Raw genomic sequence first — 24,648 nt, forward strand, 5'->3', positions numbered from 1 at the left:
TGTACCAAAAAAAAGGCGGAAGTCATAAAAATGGATCGTCTGCTCAGATAACCGTAGTTAGAGGACATCATGGACAAGAAAATACATTAGGGACTGAAGTCACACATAAGCACAGGTTACCATGGTGCCCATTTTCATAATATTTTGGGGATATTTTAATGTTTTTGAGAAAATTATTTTATTTGGATTTCTTTGATTTTAATAATTAACAACTTAATTTACTTTTAACCGTAGACATCCTAATTTTAAAAAATATTTGAAACCTTGGTGATTTTAAATTTTGATTGAATAACTTCTCAAGTTGTTGTGTGAATTGCCTTTTTTTTGTCGAAATTTTGCTCCCAATGATGCTAGTCATCTCTCTTGACATATTTTGTCTAATTTTACTGTTTTAAAATCAATCGGGAATCCGGGGTCAACCAATTTGATGACAAAAAAAAAAAAAACTGAATGAGACCAAAAGGCGATCTAGTTATTATATAATAAAAATTGCCTAAAACAACAACCCACAATTGGCGTATTGATTTGAAACTAGGTGAATTGATTAGGATTTTCAATTTTCGACATTACTTTTAATGAAAGGACAAACAAAAAAAATTCCTTCTCAACATATTGTTCATTTCCACAGTAGTCACCACAGCGTCATATAGTCAATCATTTTCATTGAAATATAGGTTTTCTTTAACATAAAAAATTATCTCATTGATTAAACTGTCAAACTGATATGTGGGAATCTGGTACAAAACGATACCTGTTAGCACTGTAGTCTGGGTTGCGGCCAGAAAAATTCTTCTTAAAATACATCATGAGAATTGAAGGTCATCGAGGCAGGACTTCTGGTTGTTTTTGACAGTAATAATAATAACATCATATGGTTGACTAAAGTGTCAGGGTCTGATCATCAAATCCTCGTGATCGTTACTAAACTGTACTGATTAATGTATTTGAGCCTTATATTACTTGATCAGTGAAATCTTTTGCAGGAAAATGTGCGAATGATCCTTTAACAAGAGACTTGAGGAAGAAAAACTTGTTTAAGCTTGTTTGAAGAGAAACTTCAGATAAATTTATATCCTCTTTAAATAATTTAAACTTTTAAACGAAGGGATTTGACTGGTACAGCAAGAACTGCTTAAAACTAAAAATGAAAATGCACTAGGTCACTATGCAGAAAACTAACACACTGCAAGACAATTTAACAAACAAGAAACGTCTGTGGACTTCTTACTTACAAGGAATCAAAGCCTAATCCTTCAAGACAATTGGAAAAGATAATTGGTGAAGTACACCCTTAACTTTTACTGATTTTTCGTTTTGGCCCTTTAGATCAACTGAAATATAACCTTTTTGTCCATTTTCTCCATAAAGCCTTGTTAATATAACGAAAAGTGCAAACAAATCCCAATTAAAACAATTAAAAAAATTAAACCCACCTAAAAGATCACCCCCTCCTAAATGGAAACACTGCTAGTCCATTTTTCATACAAGATCGTCCCCTCCTAGAAGCTTAGACCCGTTAAATTTCTCTCCAACTCACTCTTCATTATATGATAAGAGCCTATACATAGTGACATAATGGAATAGACCTTTTTTCAAATTCAGAAGCAAAGATTTTCTGATCAAATGTGAAATAGGATGCACAACATTATTCTTTTGTTGCAGATGTAGTTTCGTGCAACCGAAGCTTGAAGTTATATAGTTGTAGAAATTGGAATTGAATTCTAAGTATCAAAAACATAAATTATTCTCATAACAAAGAAAAACTTTGGGCAAATCCAATGGGAAGTGCACTTCTTGATTAGCATAAGCACTTCCGCATTATAAAGATCATTGCTTGGGGTCTCATGTATTTCCATCAAGATTCCCGTTTCAGAATCATACATAGAGCCATCAAAGCTAGCAATATTTTTCTAGATTCCAACATGAATCCAAAGATATCAAATTTAAGCATGGCTAGAAGTGTTGGAAGAAATGAGACTGAAGCAAACACAGGTTGAATAGTTGGACATAGTTAGAATCTCAGTGCTATAATATAAGAAATACTCGTCTATTGTTTACATGGCCACTTAATTTCCTACCAAATATTTTTCTATTGAGCGCTTACATGTCACCAAAATATGCAGCAGATGGCTATTCTCAGTAAAATCAGCTTATATTAGTTTTGGTGTTCTAGTGTTTGAGATTGTGACTGGCAAAAGTAATAGAGGATTTTCTCACAGTATCAGTGTATCACCACCACAGCCTTCTTAGACATGTAAGTACAGTTTACTTATTTCTATGTTCACAATAATGAAATTAGTTCTTTTAGCATTTGGATTCAAATAAATGCTCTCTTAAATGAGTTCAATTAGTGCAGCCATGTCTGTTTCATAGAGAGGAAGATCTTTGGAATTATTCCATGCTGACCTTGGCATCTCAGACTATTTATCGGAAATGCTGCCATCTGTCATTTCACAAGTTCAAGTAGAAGATAATACACTGACATACACTTTTTGTTTTGCTGCTCTACCAGGTTTTAAAACCAGGCTGTTCATGTAGCATGGTTCGCTGCACACTTTACGGTTTTGCATTTAGTTTACTGATACCATCCAAAAAAAGAATGGTTTCTGGCAGTTTCGTAGTACATATTCAATATAAAGAGTAAATACATTCTACAGTCCTGTGATGATTTTGGTGTGAACAAAATCGTGCATTTGTAATTTGGAGCAGCTTCCTTGTCATACTTGCCCCCTACTTGGCCACAATTTTCTAAAACTCTTTTTCAAATTTATTTTCAATCCATGATTTTATGAGATCATAAATTTTATCAATTTTTCAATCACATATTGCATCAACTTTTATCAAAATTTACTAAAAATCTAATGTTTTGCCCCCGTTTGTCATCCATTATTTGAGAAATTGAAGAGTTTTGAATAGTATTTTCTGGGAGAATATGTGGTTAAAAGGTAAAGAAGTTTTATTGATTTGTGTGTAGAATATTTTATTGTGTGACTGTGTAGTGGAAAATTATACTGTAACAAATAATTAAAAAATTTAAAGTAGCTAAATCAAATAGGGGCTAAGTTGTATCACTAAACCTGTTGGAACGATGAAAAACCTTGATGGCAAACTTGTTATGCTGATTTGCTATGCGATGTCGGTGATACAAAGGAATAAAAATGGGAGATAAAATCGTGGCCATTGCCTTGTTTAGTGGCCCCATACTATAACTTTGCGAGCTTATTTCTCGTGAATATCATGTGTATCTAGATTAATTTCATTAATGTTACTTTTACCACTTAATTCATATAATTATATTCGACATGACCTACTATATTTTTACAATGAAATCTACCTTAGACAACCTAGATGATCGATATGTCTAATAATTATAAATTTAACATACATTTACTTCACTACTAAAAAATAGCTTTTCACCTACGGATATTCCGTTGGTAATTAGAAATGGATTAACCGTTGGTAAAAGTATTTCACATCCAAAGTTTACAACAAAGTTTTCAGAGTTGTCCTTTATAAATTAATTTGTGATCCAATAAGTAGTTAAACAATATTTTTGCCATGCAATTCAGTTGGCTAAAAGTTAAAAAATTAGAATTATTAAATATATATATATATATATATATATTACCATGCCTCACACCTATGCGGCTATTTACAACATTGATTTTTACCAATTGTAATGGTAGACATTTACCAATGGAAAGTCAAATGGTACTGGTTAAGATTTTTACCAACGAAATTGGTTGGTACTGGTTAAGATTTTTACCAACGATCACTTTAACAACATAAAAATCGTTGGTAAAATGTTTACTCTTCACTTACGGCAGGATCCATTGGTAACTATCAGCGACCCTCAAATTAGCAACACGTTTGTGGTTGTAAATATTTCATTGGTAAAGAGTAATAACAACGAATATCGAGGTTTTAGGAACGAAAAATCCGTACCTGAAGTCATATTTTTTAGTGGTGATTCCATTAAATTTGCATTAAGTTGTATGATATTTTAATAAATTGTATGCTTACAATTTAATTGACAATCTTGACACATTCCTATAATCCTTAATGTTTTGAAAACTGGACCAGACTGATTAGTTAAATCGAAAAAATTGGGAACCGATCTCAAATCCGATCGGATCATAAAATATTAACAAATATGAAAATACTATTAGATTACCCGTTGAACCTGCCATTTTAATCGAAAATTGATTTCGGTTTTACTCGTTAATAAGGGGCTTTTTTCAAAAAATAATAATAATAAATTAATTAATTAACTTGATAAAAGTACTTAAGCATTGGCCAGCCCTATTTTGTCTTCCTTCCAATCCAAGTGTTGTTTTTAAAAGAGGAGTCATATAATGTTTTCATCAACTTCCGATGTGGGATAAGTTGTGTAACTTTTGCAATATTATATATTTAATAATTTTTCACTTCTTTCTATTCAAAAATTTTGGCCCCACAGAGCACAAATAATTTCTATTTGAACAAAACAAATTATTTTAAAAACATTAATTGTTAGTTTTTGATATTTTAAAATAAATTATAGGATAAGAAATCTAATTGACAAATATTGATTTATATTTACTTTAAATTAGTAATGCTAAAATTTAAAAAATTGTTATTGTTGTAATACTTTATAGCTTGTTGGAGTATTTATTTATTTAATTTTGATATCCGATTCAACCCGGGGTAAAATTCCCTGTTCAATCATTTGAAACTTGACCCTTTTACTTTTCTGGGTCGATGTTTGGATCGATTTTTAAAATTTTGGTAATCCTTCATTTTAAGTAGAAGTGTTCTAAGTTAATTTAGTTGACACCAATTTCTAATTTAGTTAACTCTAAGTTCGGGATAAAATTGGTTGATGGAGCCAAATCAGAAATTTAATTATTTATTGAGCAAAAATTGAGTAAATTGACAGGGTAAAGTCAAATTAGCATAATCATGGCCCAAAAACATTGAGTCCTTAAAGGTAAAAAATTGAGACGTAGGATTACACTTTATATAACACGTAGAAATTATGCCCTGATCTTTTCCAACAGCATTATAAGTATTCAAACTTCCACTTTTGTGGCAACGTCTGAAATTATGCTTGCAATTGAAGATATAATCATTATTTCATTTTAAGATTATTTTATGGTTATTTTGATGTTGAACATGATATTGGGCCCCTGAAATTCTTTAGATTGGATTACATGAACAAGGATATGAAATTAATACACACACATGCACATATACATGAGTATGTATATTTATACACACGCATATATAATTGCATCTGATTTCATGGTCCATTCAGAGCCCCTTTATGCATAATCTTAATTGAGCGAGAATCACTTTTTTATTTTTCTATTTGACTCTTTTGTTAATTATTTCTATCATCTGGATAACTGGGAATTGGTAATTTTATTTCCTCAAATGAACAGTTGAATTAATGAAGTTTATATATATGTACATCAGTACGTGTATATATGTGTGTTAAGTTCCAAATTAAAAGAAAACTCTTGTTGATTTGCATAAGGCATTTTTCTTTTGTCAGAAAATATGGAATTTCATTGTTTGCTAATTTTATACAATGATTTTTCACTGGCATCAACGTTCTGTTAGTGTGAACTTGGGAATTAAGACACAAGTAATCTTGCCACTTTATTTCTCCATTCAATGTATAATACTAACCGCCAAATCTAGATTTTATTCGGATTAATGTCACTTACTAATTCATAGAATTTTATCGACATCTTAATTTGTTTGTGACCTAATGTTATTTTGATTGGCATTGAAATTTAAAGAGTCAATAGTCCCTTATTAACCTTTCAACTTTTTAGCTAGTTTCTGAAATAATACTTTATATGTATTAGTTTAATGTCCATGAGAGAAAGAGATCCACAACATGATATTAGATCTTTGGCATGTTGACTTCATGGATGACTAGGGACATGTCCACTTGCCATTTTAAAAGTGTGCGCTAGGGCTCAAGGTAAATAAATCTTCCTTTGTATTCATGCATATATTACATTGTTAAATGTATAAACATGTTACCTAAATTTGCTATTATGTGGACATGATATTTGATTATTACGTTTTATATCAATAATGTTTCTCATGACGTTCTTGCACGTCAATGCATCTATAGGCATACATGAAGTTTCCAAGAACTAAAAAATTTCCAAATGTGAATGAGTCAAAGAATATTTAAAAAGATATATATCTCGAATGTTTTTGTTAAGAGGTGTATGTCTTTGCCATGAGAAGTGTGAGTGGAAAATAGGGCGTCATCTGATCATTTGACCAATGTTTAGTTTTGAAGGTTTAATGTACATGTTAATCATTTTACAGTCCTGTTAATAGATTGAATCATGTTCCAAATAACAATGTTACGTTGCATTCTTATTGGCTAGACGGTACACTAAGCGACCTCACAATATTAATGTTAAATTTTAAAACAAATTGAAGGAAAAGGGGATACATTTTACGAAAGACTATTTATTTTAAAGTAATTTATATGTATATCATAGGTATGCATCATAGGCATAAGGTTTAATTACTGAATGTTAACTTATACCACGTTAATCTTTTCCTTTTTTAGATGATGAATGCAAAATGATTCAAAACAATTACTTTTGGTGACATGTACTTAGTACTAACATGAATATTGATTTCATTTTGAAGATGAAGTTAATATTTAATTTAACTGTCTTAATTTTCATTAAGCACAAATTATTTTTATAAATGCAGTCATCAATGTTTATCGTGTTAAAAAAAATGATATTTCGTATTTATGATTTTAAGAGAAAATTTCTTCCAATCTAGAGTATCTCGATTTGGAATCTTTTAGGGTATCAAAATGCCCCTGAGGGTAGCATTATCCAAAGGCAGCACTCTTAATCTGAATTTCAACAAGAACTTAGTTTGAATACCGTATTTATTGCAAGTAACCCCCTGGCCACCAACCAAACCTCTTTTCATTATAAAAGAGCTCATTTAATCAAATCTAGTGATCACGTTTTTCTTTTGTGTCTTCTTTTCTTTTCTTATCGTTTCATTTTAGTTTTATTTATTTAATTAAAAGTAAGGACATTGTAGTTTTTTAATCAAAAGGGGTGGGGTGGGGTGGGGTGGGGGGGAGGACAGAAATCATAATAAATGGATCATCTGCTCGAATAATCGTATGTAGATCCACGACAAGAAATACATTAGAGACCGAAGTCACCCATAAGCCATAGATTAGGGATCATTTGTGCCCATTTCCATAATATTTTGAGAAATTTTATTTTTTTGGGTTTTTTAATTTTAAGAAAATTATTTTATTTGAATTTCTTTGATTTTAATAATCACCAACTAAATTTCCTTTTAATCCTAGCCATCCTAATTAAAAATAATAATAATAATAATAATAATAATAATAATAATAATAATAATAATAATAATAATAATAATAATAATAATAATAATAATAATAATAATAATAAATTCCTGATGATTTTAAATTTTGATTGAATCTTTTCTCAAGTCGTTTTGTGAAATTGCCTTTTTTTTGTCGCAATTTTGTTCCCACGGGTACTACTAGTCTCTCTTGAGATATTTGTTTAATTTTACCATTATAAAATCAATCAGGATTGATCGGTTTAATAGGAAAAAACTGAATGAGACCAAAAGGCAATCTAGTTATTATATAACAAAAATTTCTTAGAAAAATGACCCGCAATCGGCGCAATCAGTAAATTAATTATGATTTTACCAGTTTTTCCACATTACTTTTTATGAAAGACAAACAAAAAAAATTCCTTCTCGACATAGATATTCTTCATTTCCACACCACTGTGTGATATAATCAATCATGAAATTTAGGTTTCCTTTAACATAAAAAAATTACCTCATTGATTAACTGTCAAGCAGAGACGTGGGAATTTGGGACAAAATGATACCTATTAGAACTGTAGTCTGGGTTGCCAACAGAGAATTTCTTCTAAACAATACAGCATGAATGTTGAAGGTCATCGAGCCAGGACTTCTGGTTCTTTTTGTTTTACAATTTGAACTTCATAAAATTGTTACCAAATTTAAATTATATATAAATATAAGGATACACCAATTGTTTTATTGATGGGATTGCTCTTCCAAAACCATGTCGCTTTTTTGCACTTTGAAAAAGTAAAATTGTTAACAAATTTAAATTATATGTAAATATAAGGATATGTCAATTGTTTTATTGATGGGATTGCATATCAATGACAAAAAATATAACGTAGTCCCTTTTTGACAATGTTTTAACAACGGTTATTGTTTATGCATTCTGTTGGAACAACAATTTCAATCATATTATTGCTTTTATATTCATTATCTTGTTCTATTTGCCTCCATAATAGATGAAATGTTAATTCTATATCCATATTTGTGAAAAAATTCAAATAAAATAATGTGAGACTTTTTTTTTTTTTAAAGAGTTACATGGTTTGTCACTTTTAATTTTTAGCAAATTAACACATACACAGAAAATACAAATAAAGTGGTACATCACGTCACTATTTAATGTAAAACAAGATTTGAATCCATATTCACATCTATTTTTTTTAATACACATATATGCATTTCTTTTATTGATTCTAAATAATTCAAATGAGATAAGCTGTGATCTTTTTAGAAAAAAAGTGGCAGAATGTCACCTTCAAAATCTAAAATCTTAATTCATATGTAAAATACAAAATAAAGTGTTATATTATATCACTTTTTAATATAAAACAATGTTTCAATTCATATCCATATTTACATTTTCACAAACACACTTGTTTGCATGTATTTAATTGAAACAAAGGAATTTAAATGAGACAGATTGCAAACTTTTCAAAGTGAGAGTGCTCCACTTTTCCCTTCTCATTTTCTTAAACACGTTACATGCATCACTTGAATTGATTAAAAAAGTTGATTTTTCATATATATTAACTCAATCGAATTCACACAAATCTAAATGTTACTGTATACTAATTCAAAATTCTTAATCTAAAGATAAAATATCATATGTGCTAGAACCAAAAATAAAAAAATAAAATATAATGAAATGAAACAAAGTATAAACTAATTGAATAAAAAATTAGAAATAATACAAACCTACAGATTTGAATTGATTATTTACAAATTTGGAGGAAAAAAATTTGAAGAAAAAGGTAGTTAAAGCAACTCTTGATCTCTTTTGGGCTTGATTTGTACAAGATCTCCGCTTATAATTTCGATTTTGCTTGATTTGGAGCTTGGTGGATTCGAATTTCTGCTGAATTTGGAGCTTTATGTTTTTTATTTCTACACCATATTTCTTACAGTTTTGGAGGTGAAATATTAGTATTTATATTTTATTTCATATTTACAAATTTTTCAATTGGTATTAGGATACAACTTAAATCTCTCTAAAGGAAGGTTATGTGTTCGAATCCTGGAAATGCGGCAGAAAGTTGTGAGGGATAAAAAATTTCCTCCCAAAATGAGTAGTATGTAAATTAATGGTTTGGACTCAAAGGCTGGGTCAGGGCAAATATCCTCCCAAAGCGGACAGTACGTAAGTTAATATCTTGAACACAAAAGCTAGATTGTTACAAAAAATTAGTGAGGGGTAAAATGACTAGGCTCTCCCAAAATAAATAGTACGTAAGTTAACTGTTTAGACATGGAGACTCAATCGTTACGAAAATGTGCATTTTTTGCAACGATCCAAGCCTTGTGCTCGACCGTTCTCTTATGTACCGTTCAATTTAGGAGGGCATTTATCCTCTTATCCCTCCCAACTTTCTGTTGCATTCCCCAAGATCCGAAAACATGACCTCCCATTATTCTCAGTACTCAGCTTAACTATCTCTTAATGGAAGGGCCATGAATTCAAATCTTGAGGATGCGACAAAAATCATAAGGGGTAAGACAGACTCAGGTTCTCTCATAGGGGACAATACGTGAGTTAACAACTTGAGCATAGAGGCCGAATCATTATAATTTAAAAATCACTGAAGACCAATTTCCTCAAAACCGATTCAAAAAATACTCCCATGCATTAGAGTTTGGGTGAAGGAATAGGGACAGAAAACGGGGGAGGAATAGAAAGGATTTTGGGGTATTGACTTGCGGTTGAAATTAGTTTTAAAAAGAAAAGAATTTTTCTACTTTTCATATAATCTCAAGATTGGGCCTAATTTTCCTCATTAAATTTTCGCAAGTTCGCCTATACATAATTACAGTTGATATAGTTTTCAAAAAAAAAAAAAAATTATAGTTGACATTTTAAAAATTATTGTTGACATTTTTCTATTTAAGCTAAACTAACAATTATTAACTGCAAGCATAAATAGAAAGACCCGCTTATCCCAGGTCAATGTCAACGGGAATGGATAAGGGAAAAGTGGAAAAAGGTCGAAGCATGCATAGAATTTTGAAGAATATTATATTCTGCCTGTCTGTAATGGAAATATTATTTTTAATACTCATGATCATTAATCCATGTGTACATATATCAATTCTGTTAAACAAGAAGAACAGACGGAGATACTGTCAGAAATAGAACCATGTCGAACACAGATTTCCCCTTACTTTTTGTCTTAACCTTCTTAATGTCTGTCCACAAGATTTCCAATACAATGGATACTATAGATACTACACAGATCCTTAAAGATGGTGAGACCATTGTTTCATCTGATGGAACCTTTGAATTGGGATTTTTTAGCCCTAAAAGTTCAACGAATCGATATGTGGGCATGTGGTACAAGAAAATAACAGTTATGACTGTAGTATGGGTTGCCAACAGAGAAGTTCCACTTACAAATACATCAGGAGTCTTGAAGGTTATCGAGCCAGGACTTATAGTTCTTCAAAATGACAATAATGGCGTTATCATATGGTCTTCTAACACATCACAGCCTGTGAAAACTCCGGTGGCAAAATTGCTGGACTCAGGCAACCTTGTCGTGAAAGATGCAAATGATGATGACCCCGAGAATTTCCTCTGGGAGAGTTTTAATTATCCGACTGATACAATTTTCTCAGGAATGAAGTTCGGTTGGAACTTTAAAACTGGTCAAGAAGTGTATCTATCATCATGGAAGAGTGACGATGATCCATCTTCGGGAGATTTTAATTATCACTTTGATCCTACTGGTTATCCACAACATGTCTTGAAAAAAGGTTCAGTGGTGCAGTTTAAAAGTGGACCTTGGAATGGACTACGCTATAGCGGGGCTCCAAACTTGAGGTATAATCCTATTTACAAATACGGAGTAATTCTAAACAAAAATGAGGCGTACTTTTCTTTTGAGCTCCTAAACAGTTCAATTATTTCAAGATTTACCTTGAGCGAATGTGGTGTAGGACAGCGCATGACATGGATTAATCGAACACAAGAGTGGACAGTTTACATCACAGCTCCAACAGATAATTGTGACATTTACGGATTGTGTGGTGCATTTGGTAGTTGCAATATTGCGAATTCTCCGGTTTGTGGATGTTTAGATAGATTTCAGCCTAAAGATCCAGAAGGATGGGAGAATGCAGATTGGTCGAAAGGGTGTGGTCGCAGAACTCCCTTGAATTGCCAAAAGGGAGACGTATTTTTCAAGTATTCTGATATTAAATTGCCCGACACACAATATTCCCGGTTTAACAAGAGTATGACACTGAACGAATGCAAGGTAGCATGCCTTAGAAATTGCGCTTGTACGGCTTAATCTAGCTTGGATATAAGCACAGGGGGAAGTGGATGCCTACTTTGGTTTGGAGACCTAGTAAACATCAAAGAACTAGATGAGGAAGGCCAAGATATTTACATCAGGATGGCTTCTACAGAATTAGGTTAGAATTTATAAAAATAAAATTTACTCTTCTTTTCTTATTCAATTGATTTGTATTCTTCTCATTTTCAAGGTTTTAACATCAATGAAAATTAATCCATTTTTTATTTGCATATAAAATTTTGCAGAGTTAAAAGATAGGAAAAGAGAAGTTCTTGAAGTAAGTTTGTCATTGTCAATAGGAATGGTTCTGATTGGGCTTTGTCTGATGCTGTTTCTTTGGAAAAGGACGAAAAGAAACCACATGCTGAGAAAAGGAGGTAAGAAAAATCTACCATTTTCCACTGAAGACAACCGGAGAAACAAAGCTCCTTCTTTTACTTCCAATTCAACGCTTTTGTTTCAGGCAGGCTAGTAGACAACTTTATGAACCGTAAAAATGATGAAATTCACAACGAAGGCATACAGCTACCACTGTTTGATTTAAATACTTTAACTAAAGCTACAGATAATTTTTCAATTGATAACAAGCTTGGAGAGGGTGGGTTTGGACCTGTTTACAAGGTAATAATTTTTTTTCATTTTTCATTTATAGTTTTTCTAGGGATCTATGCTCTCAGATATTTATGTTTTGTCCCAAATTTATGGATGTTCAATCGATGAACAGCATTAAATAACTTGTCTGCATAATCATATGGAAATTTACTCTTCTTTTTATGTAAAACGAAGTCTTTTAATACAAAACAATATCGCACTGGTCACGTGAAAAGTGAGTGGAAGATGATTTGTAAAGATAGAAATAGTGAGGAATAATTTCAACTGTAAGGATAAGTTGGGGGAGAAAATAATAATTTATTAGGAAAGATAGTGGATTGCCATTTTGTATTGTTTGAGTTTTATCTCTTTATTTGCATCATGTTTTCTCATGAAGTGAAACTTGATATCCTTTTCTCCTGATAAATTAGTTTGATGATTTTATTTTAAGCGACAAAATTTTTCTTCGTTTTCAAATACTCGACAAATTTTTTCTTTGAATCAAAAGTCCGTCATATAACTTTTTCTTTTACAAATGTCACATTAGGAGTGGCAATTGGCCTTTATTTTCACAAGATGAGCCTAGCTCAGGCTCATTCAAGCTGCTCCAAGGTCGAGCCAAGCTCATGAGGAGACTCAATTATTCTAAATGCAATTATTGTTTTATGCATCCATGGTGGGCCTATATAGTGAGTAGACACAATTATATAATATTTTTTATTAATACCTTCTCATAAGTATGATGTGAAAGAGATAGCATCGTCATATTTTAGTAAATCACGTATTAGCATTTTTTTTCTTGTGAAATAATCAATGCAATTAGAACAAATATTATTTCTACTTATTGGAACGTACCTTGGTTGTAGATGATCCTATGCGAATTTCATGAAATGTTTATTGTCCACTATGTTTATCGACAACTCAACACCGACTACGAACTTGACCATTGTTTCACGGCTTTTTTCTCTTGAATAGATCCATGTGTTGAGGGTACTAGGAGTACCAAAATGAAGTTGTGTTTGTGTTTGACCAATAAATCCATGTTTGACTGAACATTTCTTATAATGCCGATTGAGGTGGGTAGTTCTGATTCCACTAGCCATGCCAATTTCGTCTGACAGTACTTATATACTGCTTTGGATTCTTGATTTCGTCTACTAGACGACTCGTCAAAACCAATTTGAAGTAGTTTGTTTAAAAATTCCTTACGTCTCATATCAACTACTTTGAGTTTTTCTTCATCAGTGTTATCCAAATCAACTGGTCTACTACTCCCATGCAAATCTTCAACCCCCAAACCATCGAAATTGGGACGTTATTAAGATCGATAAAATTATTATCGAACATAGGAGACATGAATTGTGGTGTCAATGGTGAGTTACCACCACCAAACATAACCTCAACATAGCCATTGTCATCCACTTATAAAAAGAAATTGGAAGGTATAAATAGAAAATAATAGATGAAGAACTGAATTGAGAACGAAGTGAAAAAAATATGAAATTAAAAATATACAATTGTGTAACTTATGTTTGTATGAGTAATGTTGAATTGAATTGAGAATGAGATATTTAGACTGTAAAATGTAGATGACAGATTTATAGAATTTTTTAAAAATTATATATAGTCAAAGTGACCATTGAGGACCCCAGTCGTGGCTCATGGGCTCGATCCACTTGTCGCTCAATCAAATGCTTGGCTAGACCAATTACCACCCCTATGCCACATGGAAAATAATTGCTGTTATATTATCAATTTGTCTTCCTTGAGTTTCTTCGTTTTTATAATTTTCTTTAAATTTTCTCTCACATTCTTTTAATTTCTGAGATCACATATTAACTTTAGATTGAAAAGCATTATCCGTGTCAATTTTATAGCGTCTTTCTAATTTTTTTTCATGAGCTTATAGTGAATACATTAATTCAGCAGCTGTTAATTTATCTATATTTTTAAACTCTTCCACAATTGCAATGGTGGATCATACTTTTCTATATAAGTAATTAAATTTTTTCCAGGAACTTCATTTTCAAAAATGTCATCTACATAAGCTTTTAGTTGATACAATTTCAAATACTCTTGAACAATAATCTTTTATAGTCTCCAAATCTTCCATTTTTAGATTTTCATAATTCCTTCTTAAAGTTTGAAGCTTGTAAGTGCGTACTTTGTTATTGTCGAAGAACTCCTCCTTCAATTTACCCATGTTGCTTTCGCCATTTCAGCTCTCGTCATTCTTGGAAAATACTCATTAGTTAAGCTCATTTGTGGAGCAAGAAAAGCTAGAAAATCCTTTTGTTGATTCTTTTTTAGTCATATGCGACAGATTTATTATTATTATTATTATTATTATTTAACAGTCACCGATGACATCCCACAAAATTTGCGCATAAAAATCTTTATTTTAATTGACCAAAAATCATAGTTATCTTCATGAAACATTGGGATGGAAATATATGAGCAAAAAGCGTCAACCATGATATAAGCTTACGCTCAATATAAATCAAACATAGCTTTGATAACAATGATGGTTATATTATAAGTAGGTGAAATTTGATTTAGATTAAAATGGTTTGGAGAGTTTTGTATGAGGGAAAATTTATAGAAATAGAAATAGAAATAGAAAAGAGTAATTTTAATTGTAAGGATAATTCAGAGGAGAAATTACAATTTATTAGGAAAGATAGTTGATTGCACCATGTTCTACAATAAAAGAGGCTTTTTTCTTACATTTACATTTTTAATCCTATTGGGTTATATATAGCTTCCCATGTCAGTGGAAATTGTGTTCCATTTTCATCATTCTAGATTGTTCTTGTACATAATGTGGTGTCTATAATGTTGTCCACCCCCTTACATGGAGGGAGACTCACTTTGGATAAATTATATTTTATTTGAAATGGATCCCTCTCCATGTAAAAGGGGTGGACACTGTTATGGACATTCTAATGTACGTGTAGTGTCACCCAAAACAAATACCTAACATGCATAAGTTTTGATGTAGGGCCTACTCGAGGAAGGGCAAGAAATTGCTGTCAAACGACTTTCAAGAAATTCCCGACAAGGACTTGATGAGTTCAAGAATGAAGTTATCTGTATAGCTAAACTACAACATCGAAATCTCGTGAAACTTCTAGGATGCTGCATTCAAAGAGAAGAAAATATGGTGGTTTATGAATACATGTCTAACAGAAGTCTTGACTTGATTCTATTTGGTAAGAAATGTTCACATCACCCAATCAACTCAATAGCACATTCTATCACGAGTATCAATTCCACATAATGATATAAAAAAGTTTCACATGTTATTCAAATCCCTAAGCAAAACTTTTCTAATGAATTGTAATAATAGAGTACAGGACATTACTCTTTTGCAAGAGATGAATCTTTATGCTATTGTATGCTTGAAGATATGTAGTTATAGGTATTGGATTGGAGTTCTAATTTCCAATTATCCAACAAATATATTATCCATATGAGCAGAGAAAAACTTTTGGCAGATCCAATGCAAAGTACAGAGCTTGATTGGCCTAAGCGCTTTCACATTATAATTGGCATTGCTCGAGGACTTATGTATCTCCATCAAGATTCCTGCCTTAGAGTCATCCATAGAGACCTCAAAGCTAGTAATATTTTGCTAGATTCTGACATGAGCCCTAAGATATCAGACTTTGGCATGGCTAGAAGTTTTGAAGGAAATGACACTGGAGCTAACACGAGCCGGGTAGTTGGAACATAGTAATAATCTCTTTCTGATAATAAATGAAATTCTCCTCTGTTGCTTATAACTTAGTATCCTGATAAATTTTATCTTGCAGTGGCTACATGTCCCCAGAATATGCTATAGATGGTCTATTCTCCGTGAAATCCAATGTATTTAGCTTTGGGGTTATGGTGCTTGAGATAGTAACTGGCAAAAGAAATAGAGGATTTTCGCATAGAGATCACCATCACAACCTTCTTGGACATGTAAGCATAGTTTACTTATTTTTGTATGCTAAGTAACAAAATTATTCCTTTTAGCATTTGGATTCAAAAAGATGGTCCTTTTAACTGAGTTCAATTAGTACAGGCATGGATGCTATATAAGGAAGGAAGGTCTTTGGAATTAGTCGATGCTTGCCTTAGCATCTCGGGCTATTGGTCAGATGTATTGCGATCTATCCATGTGGGATTGTTATGTGTTCAACAATGTCCACAAGACAGGCCAAGCATGTCTTCTGTAGTGCTCATGTTTGGCAATGAAGGTGCGTTGCCTCAAGCGAAACAACCTGGTTTTTTCGCTGGAAGAGATTTAGTTACTGCCAAAAATTCAACTAGCACAAATGCAGCATGTTCAATAAACCAAGTCACCATTACACTATTAGAAGCACGATAAATTGATAAGTTACAATAGTTGCCAATATATATCTTTTATCATTCTTGTTCCACCAGCATACTGAATTGTATATCCCTTGAAAAAACGTGATGGCACACTTGTTTGTTATGCCGGTTTACCACGCATATTTGTTCTTTTCATTTCATTTCATTTTTTTAATTTAAATAAAAATGGGGGCATTGAAGTTTTTTAAATCCAAAGAGAGAGAGAGAGAGATCGAAACTACTGTACAAAAAAAAGGGGAAAAAAGCACGGAAGTCGTAAAAATGGACCATTTGCTCAGATAACCATAGGTAGAGGACTTTCATGACAGGAAAATACATTAGNTGGAGCAAGAAAAGCTAGAAAATCCTTTTGTTGATTCTTTTTTAGTCATATGCGACAGATTTATTATTATTATTATTATTATTTAACAGTCATCGATGACATCCCACAAAATTTGCGCACAAAAATCTTTATTTTAATTGACCAAAAATCATAGTTATCTTCATGAAACATTGGGATGGAAATATATGAGCAAAAAGCGTCAACCATGATATAAGCTTACGCTCAATATAAATCAAACATAGCTTTGATAACAATGATGGTTATATTATAAGTAGGTGAAATTTGATTTAGATTAAAATGGTTTGGAGAGTTTTGTATGAGGGAAAATTTATAGAAATAGAAATAGAAATAGAAAAGAGTAATTTTAATTGTAAGGATAATTCAGAGGAGAAATTACAATTTATTAGGAAAGATAGTTGATTGCACCATGTTGTACAATAAAAGAGGCTTTTTTCTTACATTTACATTTTTAATCCTATTGGGTTATATATAGCTTCCCATGTCAGTGGAAATTGTGTTCCATTTTCATCATTCTAGATTGTTCTTGTACATAATGTGGTGTCTATAATGTTGTCCACCCCCTTACATGGAGGGAGACTCACTTTGGATAAATTATATTTTATTTGAAATGGATCCCTCTCCATGTAAAAGGGGTGGACACTGTTATGGACATTCTAATGTACGTGTAGTGTCACCCAAAACAAATACCTAACATGCATAAGTTTTGATGTAGGGCCTACTCGAGGAAGGGCAAGAAATTGCTCTCAAACGACTTTCAAGAAATTCCCGACAAGGACTTGATGAGTTCAAGAATGAAGTTATCTGTATAGCTAAACTACAACATCGAAATATCGTGAAACTTCTAGGATGCTGCATTCAAAGAGAAGAAAATATGGTGGTTTATGAATACATGTCTAACAGAAGTCTTGACTTGATTCTATTTGGTAAGAAATGTTCACATCACCCAATCAACTCAATAGCACATTCTATCACGAGTATCAATTCCACATAATGATATAAAAAAGTTTCACATGTTATTCAAATCCCTAAGCAAAACTTTTCTAATGAATTGTAATAATAGAGTACAGGACATTACTCTTTTGCAAGAGATGAATCTTTATGCTATTGTATGCTTGAAGATATGTAGTTATAGGTATTGGATTGGAGTTCTAATTTCCAATTATCCAACAAATATATTATCCATATGAGCAGAGAAAAACTTTTGGCAGATCCAATGCAAAGTACAGAGCTTGATTGGCCTAAGCGCTTTCACATTATAATTGGCATTGCTCGAGGACTTATGTATCTCCATCAAGATTCCTGCCTTAGAGTCATCCATAGAGACCTCAAAGCTAGTAATATTTTGCTAGATTCTGACATGAGCCCTAAGATATCAGACTTTGGCATGGCTAGAAGTTTTGAAGGAAATGACACTGGAGCTAACACGAGCCGGGTAGTTGGAACATAGTAATAATCTCTTTCTGATAATAAATGAAATTCTCCTCTGTTGCTTATAACTTAGTATCCTGATAAATTTTATCTTGCAGTGGCTACATGTCCCCAGAATATGTTATAGATGGTCTATTCTCAGTGAAATCCGATGTATTTAGCTTTGGGGTTATGGTGCTTGAGATAGTAACTGGCAAAAGAAATAGAGGATTTTCGCATAGAGATCACCATCACAACCTTCTTGGACATGTAAGCATAGTTTACTTATTTTTGTATGCTAAGTAACAAAATTATTCCTTTTAGCATTTGGATTCAAAAAGATGGTCCTTTTAACTGAGTTCAATTAGTACAGGCATGGATGCTATATAAGGAAGGAAGGTCTTTGGAATTAGTCGATGCTTGCCTTAGCATCTCGGGCTATTGGTCAGATGTATTGCGATCTATCCATGTGGGATTGTTATGTGTTCAACAATGTCCACAAGACAGGCCAAGCATGTCTTCTGTAGTGCTCATGTTTGGCAATGAAGGTGCGTTGCCTCAAGCGAAACAACCTGGTTTTTTCGCTGGAAGAGATTTAGTTACTGCCAAAAATTCAACTAGCACAAATGCAGCATGTTCAATAAACCAAGTCACCATTACACTATTAGAAGCACGATAAATTGATAAGTTACAATAGTTGCCAATATATATCTTTTATCATTCTTGTTCCACCAGCATACTGAATTGTATATCCCTTGAAAAAACGTGATGGCACACTTGTTTGTTATGCCGGTTTACCACGCATATTTGTTCTTTTCATTTCATTTTATTTTTTTAATTTAAATAAAAATGGGGGCATTGAAGTTTTTTAAATCCAAAGAGAGAGAGAGAGAGATCGAAACTACTGTACAAAAAAAAGGGAAAAAAAGCACGGAAGTCGTAAAAATGGACCATTTGCTCAGATAACCATAGGTAGAGGACTTTCATGACAGGAAAATACATTAGGGACAGAAGTCACACATAGGCCATAGGTGAGGGACCATTCGTGCCCATTTCCATAATATTTTGGGGATATTTTAATGTTTCAGGGATTTTTAATTTTTTGAAAATTATTTTATTTAGACTGGTTTTAATAATTACCAACTAAATTTCCTTTTTACCCTAGCCATCTTAATTTTAGAAAACATTTTAAATTGTGATTGAATCGTTTCTCAAGTGGTTGTGTGAAATTGCCTTTTTTCCGCAATTTTATTCTAATGGTACAACTCATCTCTCTTGACATATTTGTCTAATTTTACATTATAAAATCAATCGGGAACGACCAATTTAACTGGAAAAATCTGAAATGAGACCAAAAAGCAATAGTTATTATATAATAAAAATAGCCTAGAAAACAATCCGTAATTAGCGCTTTCATTAGAAACTAGGTTAATCGATTAGGATTTTTTCGGTTTTCCACATAACCTTTCAATGAAAGGACTTCTCGACATATTCTTCATTTCCACACCAAAGCATATATTCTTCATTTTCACATCACGTCATGATATGGTCATGTTCTTGGAAATTTAGGTTTCTTTTAACATAAAAAATTACTCCATCTCGATTCTTAAACTGTCAAACTGATACGTCGAAATTTGGTACAAAAAGATACCTGATAGCACTCTAATCTGGGTTGCCGACGGAAAATTTCAGCTAAACAATACATCATGAATGTTGAAGGTCATCGAGCATGGACTTCTGGTTCTTTTCGACAATACCCGTAACATTATATGTTGAAGGTCCGGTGAAAAATCCGCATGATTTTTACTGAACTGTACTGGTTAATCTATTATGCTTTCAGAAGAGTGAAACATTTCTTAGCATTTGAGCTTTATATTTTCGTTTAAGCAAAACGGAGGGACAATTATTAACTGCAAGCATAAATAGAAAGACCTGCTTATTCCAGGTCAATGTCAATGGAAATGGAAACGGAAATGGGGAAAAGTCGAAAAAGGTCGAGGCACGAGATTTTTGAAGAATATTATGCCTTTTCTGCGACGGAAATATTATTTTAATCCTCATGATCATTAGTCCGTGTGTACACGCACCTCATACTCGGTTAATATGCGAACTAATTCTATTAAACAAGAAGAACTGACAGGGATACTGTCAGAACTAGAACCACGAAGATATCCAATGCAGATTTTCCCTCACTTTTTGTCTTAACCTTCTTAATGTCTGTCCACAAGATTTCCAATACAATGGATCCTATAAATACTGCACAGATCCTTAAAGATGGCGAGACCATTGTTTCATCTAGTGGAACCTTTGAATTGGGATATTTTAGAACTGGAAATTCCACGAATCGATATGTGGGCATGTGGTACAAGACGATTGCAGTTATTACTGTAGTATGGGTTGCCAACAGAAAAGTTCCACTTACGAATACATCAGGAGTCTTGAAGGTTGTCGAGCCAGGACCTCTAGTTCTTCAAAACGACACTAATGGCATTATCATATCATCTTCTAACACATCATGACCCGTGAAAACTCCGGTCGTAAAATTGCTGGACTCAGGAAACCTTGTCCTGAAAGATACAAATGATGATGATGACACTAAGAATTTCCTATGGGAGAATTTTAATTATCCGGCTGATACAATTTTCTCAGGAACGAAGTTCGGTTGGAACTTTGGAACTGGTCAAGAAGTGCATCTATCATCATGGAAGAGTAATGATGATCCATCTTCGGGAGATTTTACTTATCACTTTGATCCTATTGGTTATCCACAATGTGTCTTCGGGAGAGTTTTAATTATCCGACTGATACAATTTTCTCAGGAACGAAGTTCGGTTGGAACTTTAGAACTGGTCAAGAAGCGTATCTATCATCATGGAAGAGTAATGATGATCCATCTTTGGGAGATTTTACTTATCACTTTGATCCTACTGGTTATCCACAACATGTCTTGAAAAAAGGTTTGCTGGTGCTGTTTAAAAGTGGACCTTGGAATGAACTCTGCTATAGTGGGAAGCCTAACATGAAGTATAATCCTATTTACATATATGGATTAGTTCTAAACAAAAACGAGGCGTACTTTTCTTTTGAACTCCTCAACAGATCAATAATTTCAAGATTTACCTTGAGTGAAAGTGGTGTAAGACAGCGCATTACATGGATTAATCGAACACGAGTGGGAGGTTTATATTACTACTCAAACATGTAATTGCGATATTTATGGATTGTGTGGTGCATTGGGTAGTTGCAATAAGCGAATTCTCCAGTTTGTGGATGTTTAGATAGATTTCAGCCTAAAGATCCAGAAAGATGGCAAAATGCAGATTTGTCAAATGGGTTTGATGGCAGAACGCCCTTGAATTGCCAAAATGGAGCCGTATTTTTCAAGAATTCTGGTATTAAATTGCCACACACAATATTCTTGGTTTAACGAAAGTATGACACTGACTGGGTGCAAGGTAGCATGCCTTAGAAATTGCTCTTGTACGGCTTAATCTAGCTTGGATATAAGTACAGGGGGAAGTGGATGTCTACTTTGGTTTCAAGACCTAGTTAACATCAAAGATGAATACGATTAAGGCAAAGATGTTTAAGGCTGGAAACAGTCCAACATTTCATTAGTGGGCAGCATAAGATTCTTGAAAATGACTGGCCCGGCTTTGTTGAATAACAAAGAAATTGAAGACAAGTCCAAATTCATTTAAACAACTCTATATTTATTTATAGTATCCATTTTGTAGGAATAAAAACATTATAGAAAGTCACAGAGAGAGATTTAGAAAACCCTAGCCACAATGGAAAATGACAAGGATAGTGCTGTAAAACTTGTAAGGTTCTGGGTTAGTCCATTTGTTCATCGGGTCAGCCGGTCAGGTGGGCTCTAAAACTGCAGGGCATTGAATATGAATATATTGAAGAAGATATCTTTAACCAGAGCCGTCTACTTTCAGAACTGAATCCTGTCCATGGAAAGGTTCCTATCCTTGTTCACATTGGAAAACCATTACCAGAGTCATTCGTTACTCTAGAACCTAGAGTACATCGGCGAGTATGGAAGCAGAATCCTTTGCTGCCTTAGAAATTGCTCTTGTACGGCTTATTCTAGCTTGGATATAAGTACAAGGGGAAGTGGATGCCTACTTTGGTTTGTACAACAAGAGGTTTTTTCTTACAGTTCCATTTTTTAATCCTATGACCTATTTATAGCTTCAGATGTCGGTGGAAATTGTGATCCAATTTCATCATTCTAGATTATTCTTCATGTGAAAAAAATAATAGCTACACATTTTACATGTTTCCCTATTATATTTTAGGAAGATTATATTCTAGAAAGAGCATCATTGTTTTATCCCTCGTCCTTGATGCTAATTTCAGTAACTTCAATTATCTCTCCCAGCAATTTAAAAAAAAAAAAAAATGGGTTGAATCATAACCTTGAGGGCGCCTATCGCCCCGCCCCTAAAGCTTTGTGAGGGAGATAAATCGTGGGATGTACTCCAACAGATCAAAGAACAAGAGCTGTCTGTACACTGCGCCTACAAGGAGTCCGATTTCATGTTTCAAGAATCGAACCCCACACTGCGACTGCCAGCAAAACATGAGATAACCTCACTCCTTTCCTTTGCACCACTCGGCTATGCCCCGATGAGCATGTCTCCCAGCAATTTAAACTTTACTTGTGGTAGTGTCTTCATGAAAATAGCTGCTAATTGATTTATCTCTTTATTTACTTCATATTTTCTGACGAAGTGATATTTGATATCTTTTTTGCTGATAAATTAGCTTGATTTTTTTTGTTTTAAACAACAAAAAATTTTGCATATCCAAATTTTTGACCGTCCTTCAAACAACTTTTTCTTTTACAAATGTCACATTCGGAGTATCAATGACGTGGCTCGGCCCTTGAGCTCACGAGCTCAGATTTGTCAAAGCACAAGCTCATGCTCGTGGGTAGAGCTTGGCTCCCCCCTTGTCCTTGTGAGGATACTTAATTAAATATATTATTAACATTACGAAGAAACTCAATTATTCTAAATGCAATTATTTTTTTATGCATTACCTATGGTGGATCTATATGGTGACCAGTTGCACCAATGTAACATTTTTTTTATTAATACCTTCTCATAAATCAGATGTCAAAGATATAACACCACCATATTTTTATAAATCAAGTATTGACTTTTTTTTCCGGTTCTTATGAAATAATAATGCAATCAAAACAAAAAAATGGTTTCTACTTTCTGGAATGGACGTTGGTTGAAGATAATATTGCACGAATTCTTGAAATATTTGTTGTCCACTATACTTAGCAGCAACTCAGCACTAATTATGGACTTGACCATTCCAATATCCATGTGCTGAGTGTAGTAGAACTAGTACTACAAGGAGTACCGAAATGAAAGTATATTTGTGTTTGACCTATAACTCTATATTTGGCCAAATATTTCTTGTAATGCATGTTGAGGTGGTTAGTTTTGATTCCTTTTATCGTGCCAATTTTATCCGGCAATACTTACATATTATTTTGGATTCCTATGTCCGTCTACTAGAAGATCTATGGAAACCAATTTGAAATGTTTACAACATTTCTGAGTTAGTTTGAATTTTCGCTTACCTCTTGTATCGATTGCGTCAAGTCCTACTTCATCTATGTCATCCAAATCAATTGGATTACTACTCCAATGCAAATATTCAATCCAGAAATCATCGAGAATTGGGATGTTATTAAGACTGGTAAAATCATTGTTGAACATAGAATACGTAGATTGTAGTTTCAATGGTGTATTACCTCCACCAAATATAGCATCAACATAGCTATTGGGATCCATTTGTATAAAAAGAAATTAGAAGGTATAAACAAAAAATAGCAAAAAGAGGAAAAATTGAATTGAGAATGAAGTGAGAAAATATGAAATCAGAAAAAAAAATATAAAAAAAAATAAAAAATTGTGTAACTTGTGTTTATATGAGTAATATTGAATTGAATGATAAGGAATTGAATTCAGAATTAGAGTCCATTAAAGTTTATTGGTAAATGACATTTGTACCCATGTAGCCTTAAAAATTATTACCATTGTATCCTTAATTCTTACCTATAAATATAGGGCTTTGGTTTTCAATAATACACACAAAAAGTTTATTGAGTTTTCTCTATTCTCTTTGAGTTTTCTCTATTCTCTTTTCCTCTCATTTTATAACACGTTATCAACACGAAACTCTTAGAAGGTAGTA

At 32.8% G+C, this 24,648-nt stretch overlaps 2 protein-coding genes across 2 annotated transcripts; both read left to right on the top strand.

Moving 5' to 3' along the window:
• The first annotated feature begins 10,538 nt into the window (after positions 1–10,538).
• Positions 10,539–19,099, top strand: LOC111370227 (G-type lectin S-receptor-like serine/threonine-protein kinase At4g27290). The gene is made up of 12 exons (XM_022991912.1): positions 10,539–11,634; positions 11,716–11,817; positions 11,945–12,076; positions 12,163–12,320; positions 15,292–15,502; positions 15,788–16,025; positions 16,106–16,193; positions 16,360–16,635; positions 17,726–17,936; positions 18,222–18,459; positions 18,540–18,690; positions 18,794–19,099. Exons 1-12 carry the CDS (start codon positions 10,539–10,541, stop codon positions 19,097–19,099), a joined length of 3,207 nt encoding a protein of 1,068 aa, XP_022847680.1.
• Positions 19,100–21,190: 2,091 nt separating this feature from the next.
• Positions 21,191–21,995, top strand: LOC111370228 (G-type lectin S-receptor-like serine/threonine-protein kinase At4g27290). Its single transcript, XM_022991913.1, has 3 exons — positions 21,191–21,599; positions 21,699–21,812; positions 21,934–21,995. Exons 1-3 carry the CDS (start codon positions 21,191–21,193, stop codon positions 21,993–21,995), a joined length of 585 nt encoding a protein of 194 aa, XP_022847681.1.
• The last annotated feature ends 2,653 nt before the right edge of the window (positions 21,996–24,648 follow it).

This window comes from Olea europaea, chromosome 21 (assembly GCF_002742605.1).
Source record: "Olea europaea var. sylvestris chromosome 21, O_europaea_v1, whole genome shotgun sequence".
Lineage (NCBI taxonomy): Eukaryota > Viridiplantae > Streptophyta > Magnoliopsida > Lamiales > Oleaceae > Olea > Olea europaea.

Coding starts and splice junctions, on each gene's coding strand:
- LOC111370227 (XM_022991912.1), top strand. CDS start 10,539: ATGTCGAACACAGATTTCCCCTTACTTTTTGTCTTAACCTTCTTAATG. Junction 15,503..15,787: donor TCTTGACTTGATTCTATTTG/GTAAGAAATGTT, acceptor AACTTTTGGCAG/ATCCAATGCAAAGTACAGAG. Junction 18,460..18,539: donor AGCCGGGTAGTTGGAACATA/GTAATAATCTCT, acceptor TTTATCTTGCAG/TGGCTACATGTCCCCAGAAT.
- LOC111370228 (XM_022991913.1), top strand. CDS start 21,191: ATGTGTCTTCGGGAGAGTTTTAATTATCCGACTGATACAATTTTCTCA. Junction 21,600..21,698: donor TAATCGAACACGAGTGGGAG/GTTTATATTACT, acceptor GTGGATGTTTAG/ATAGATTTCAGCCTAAAGAT. Junction 21,813..21,933: donor CGTATTTTTCAAGAATTCTG/GTATTAAATTGC, acceptor ATATAAGTACAG/GGGGAAGTGGATGTCTACTT.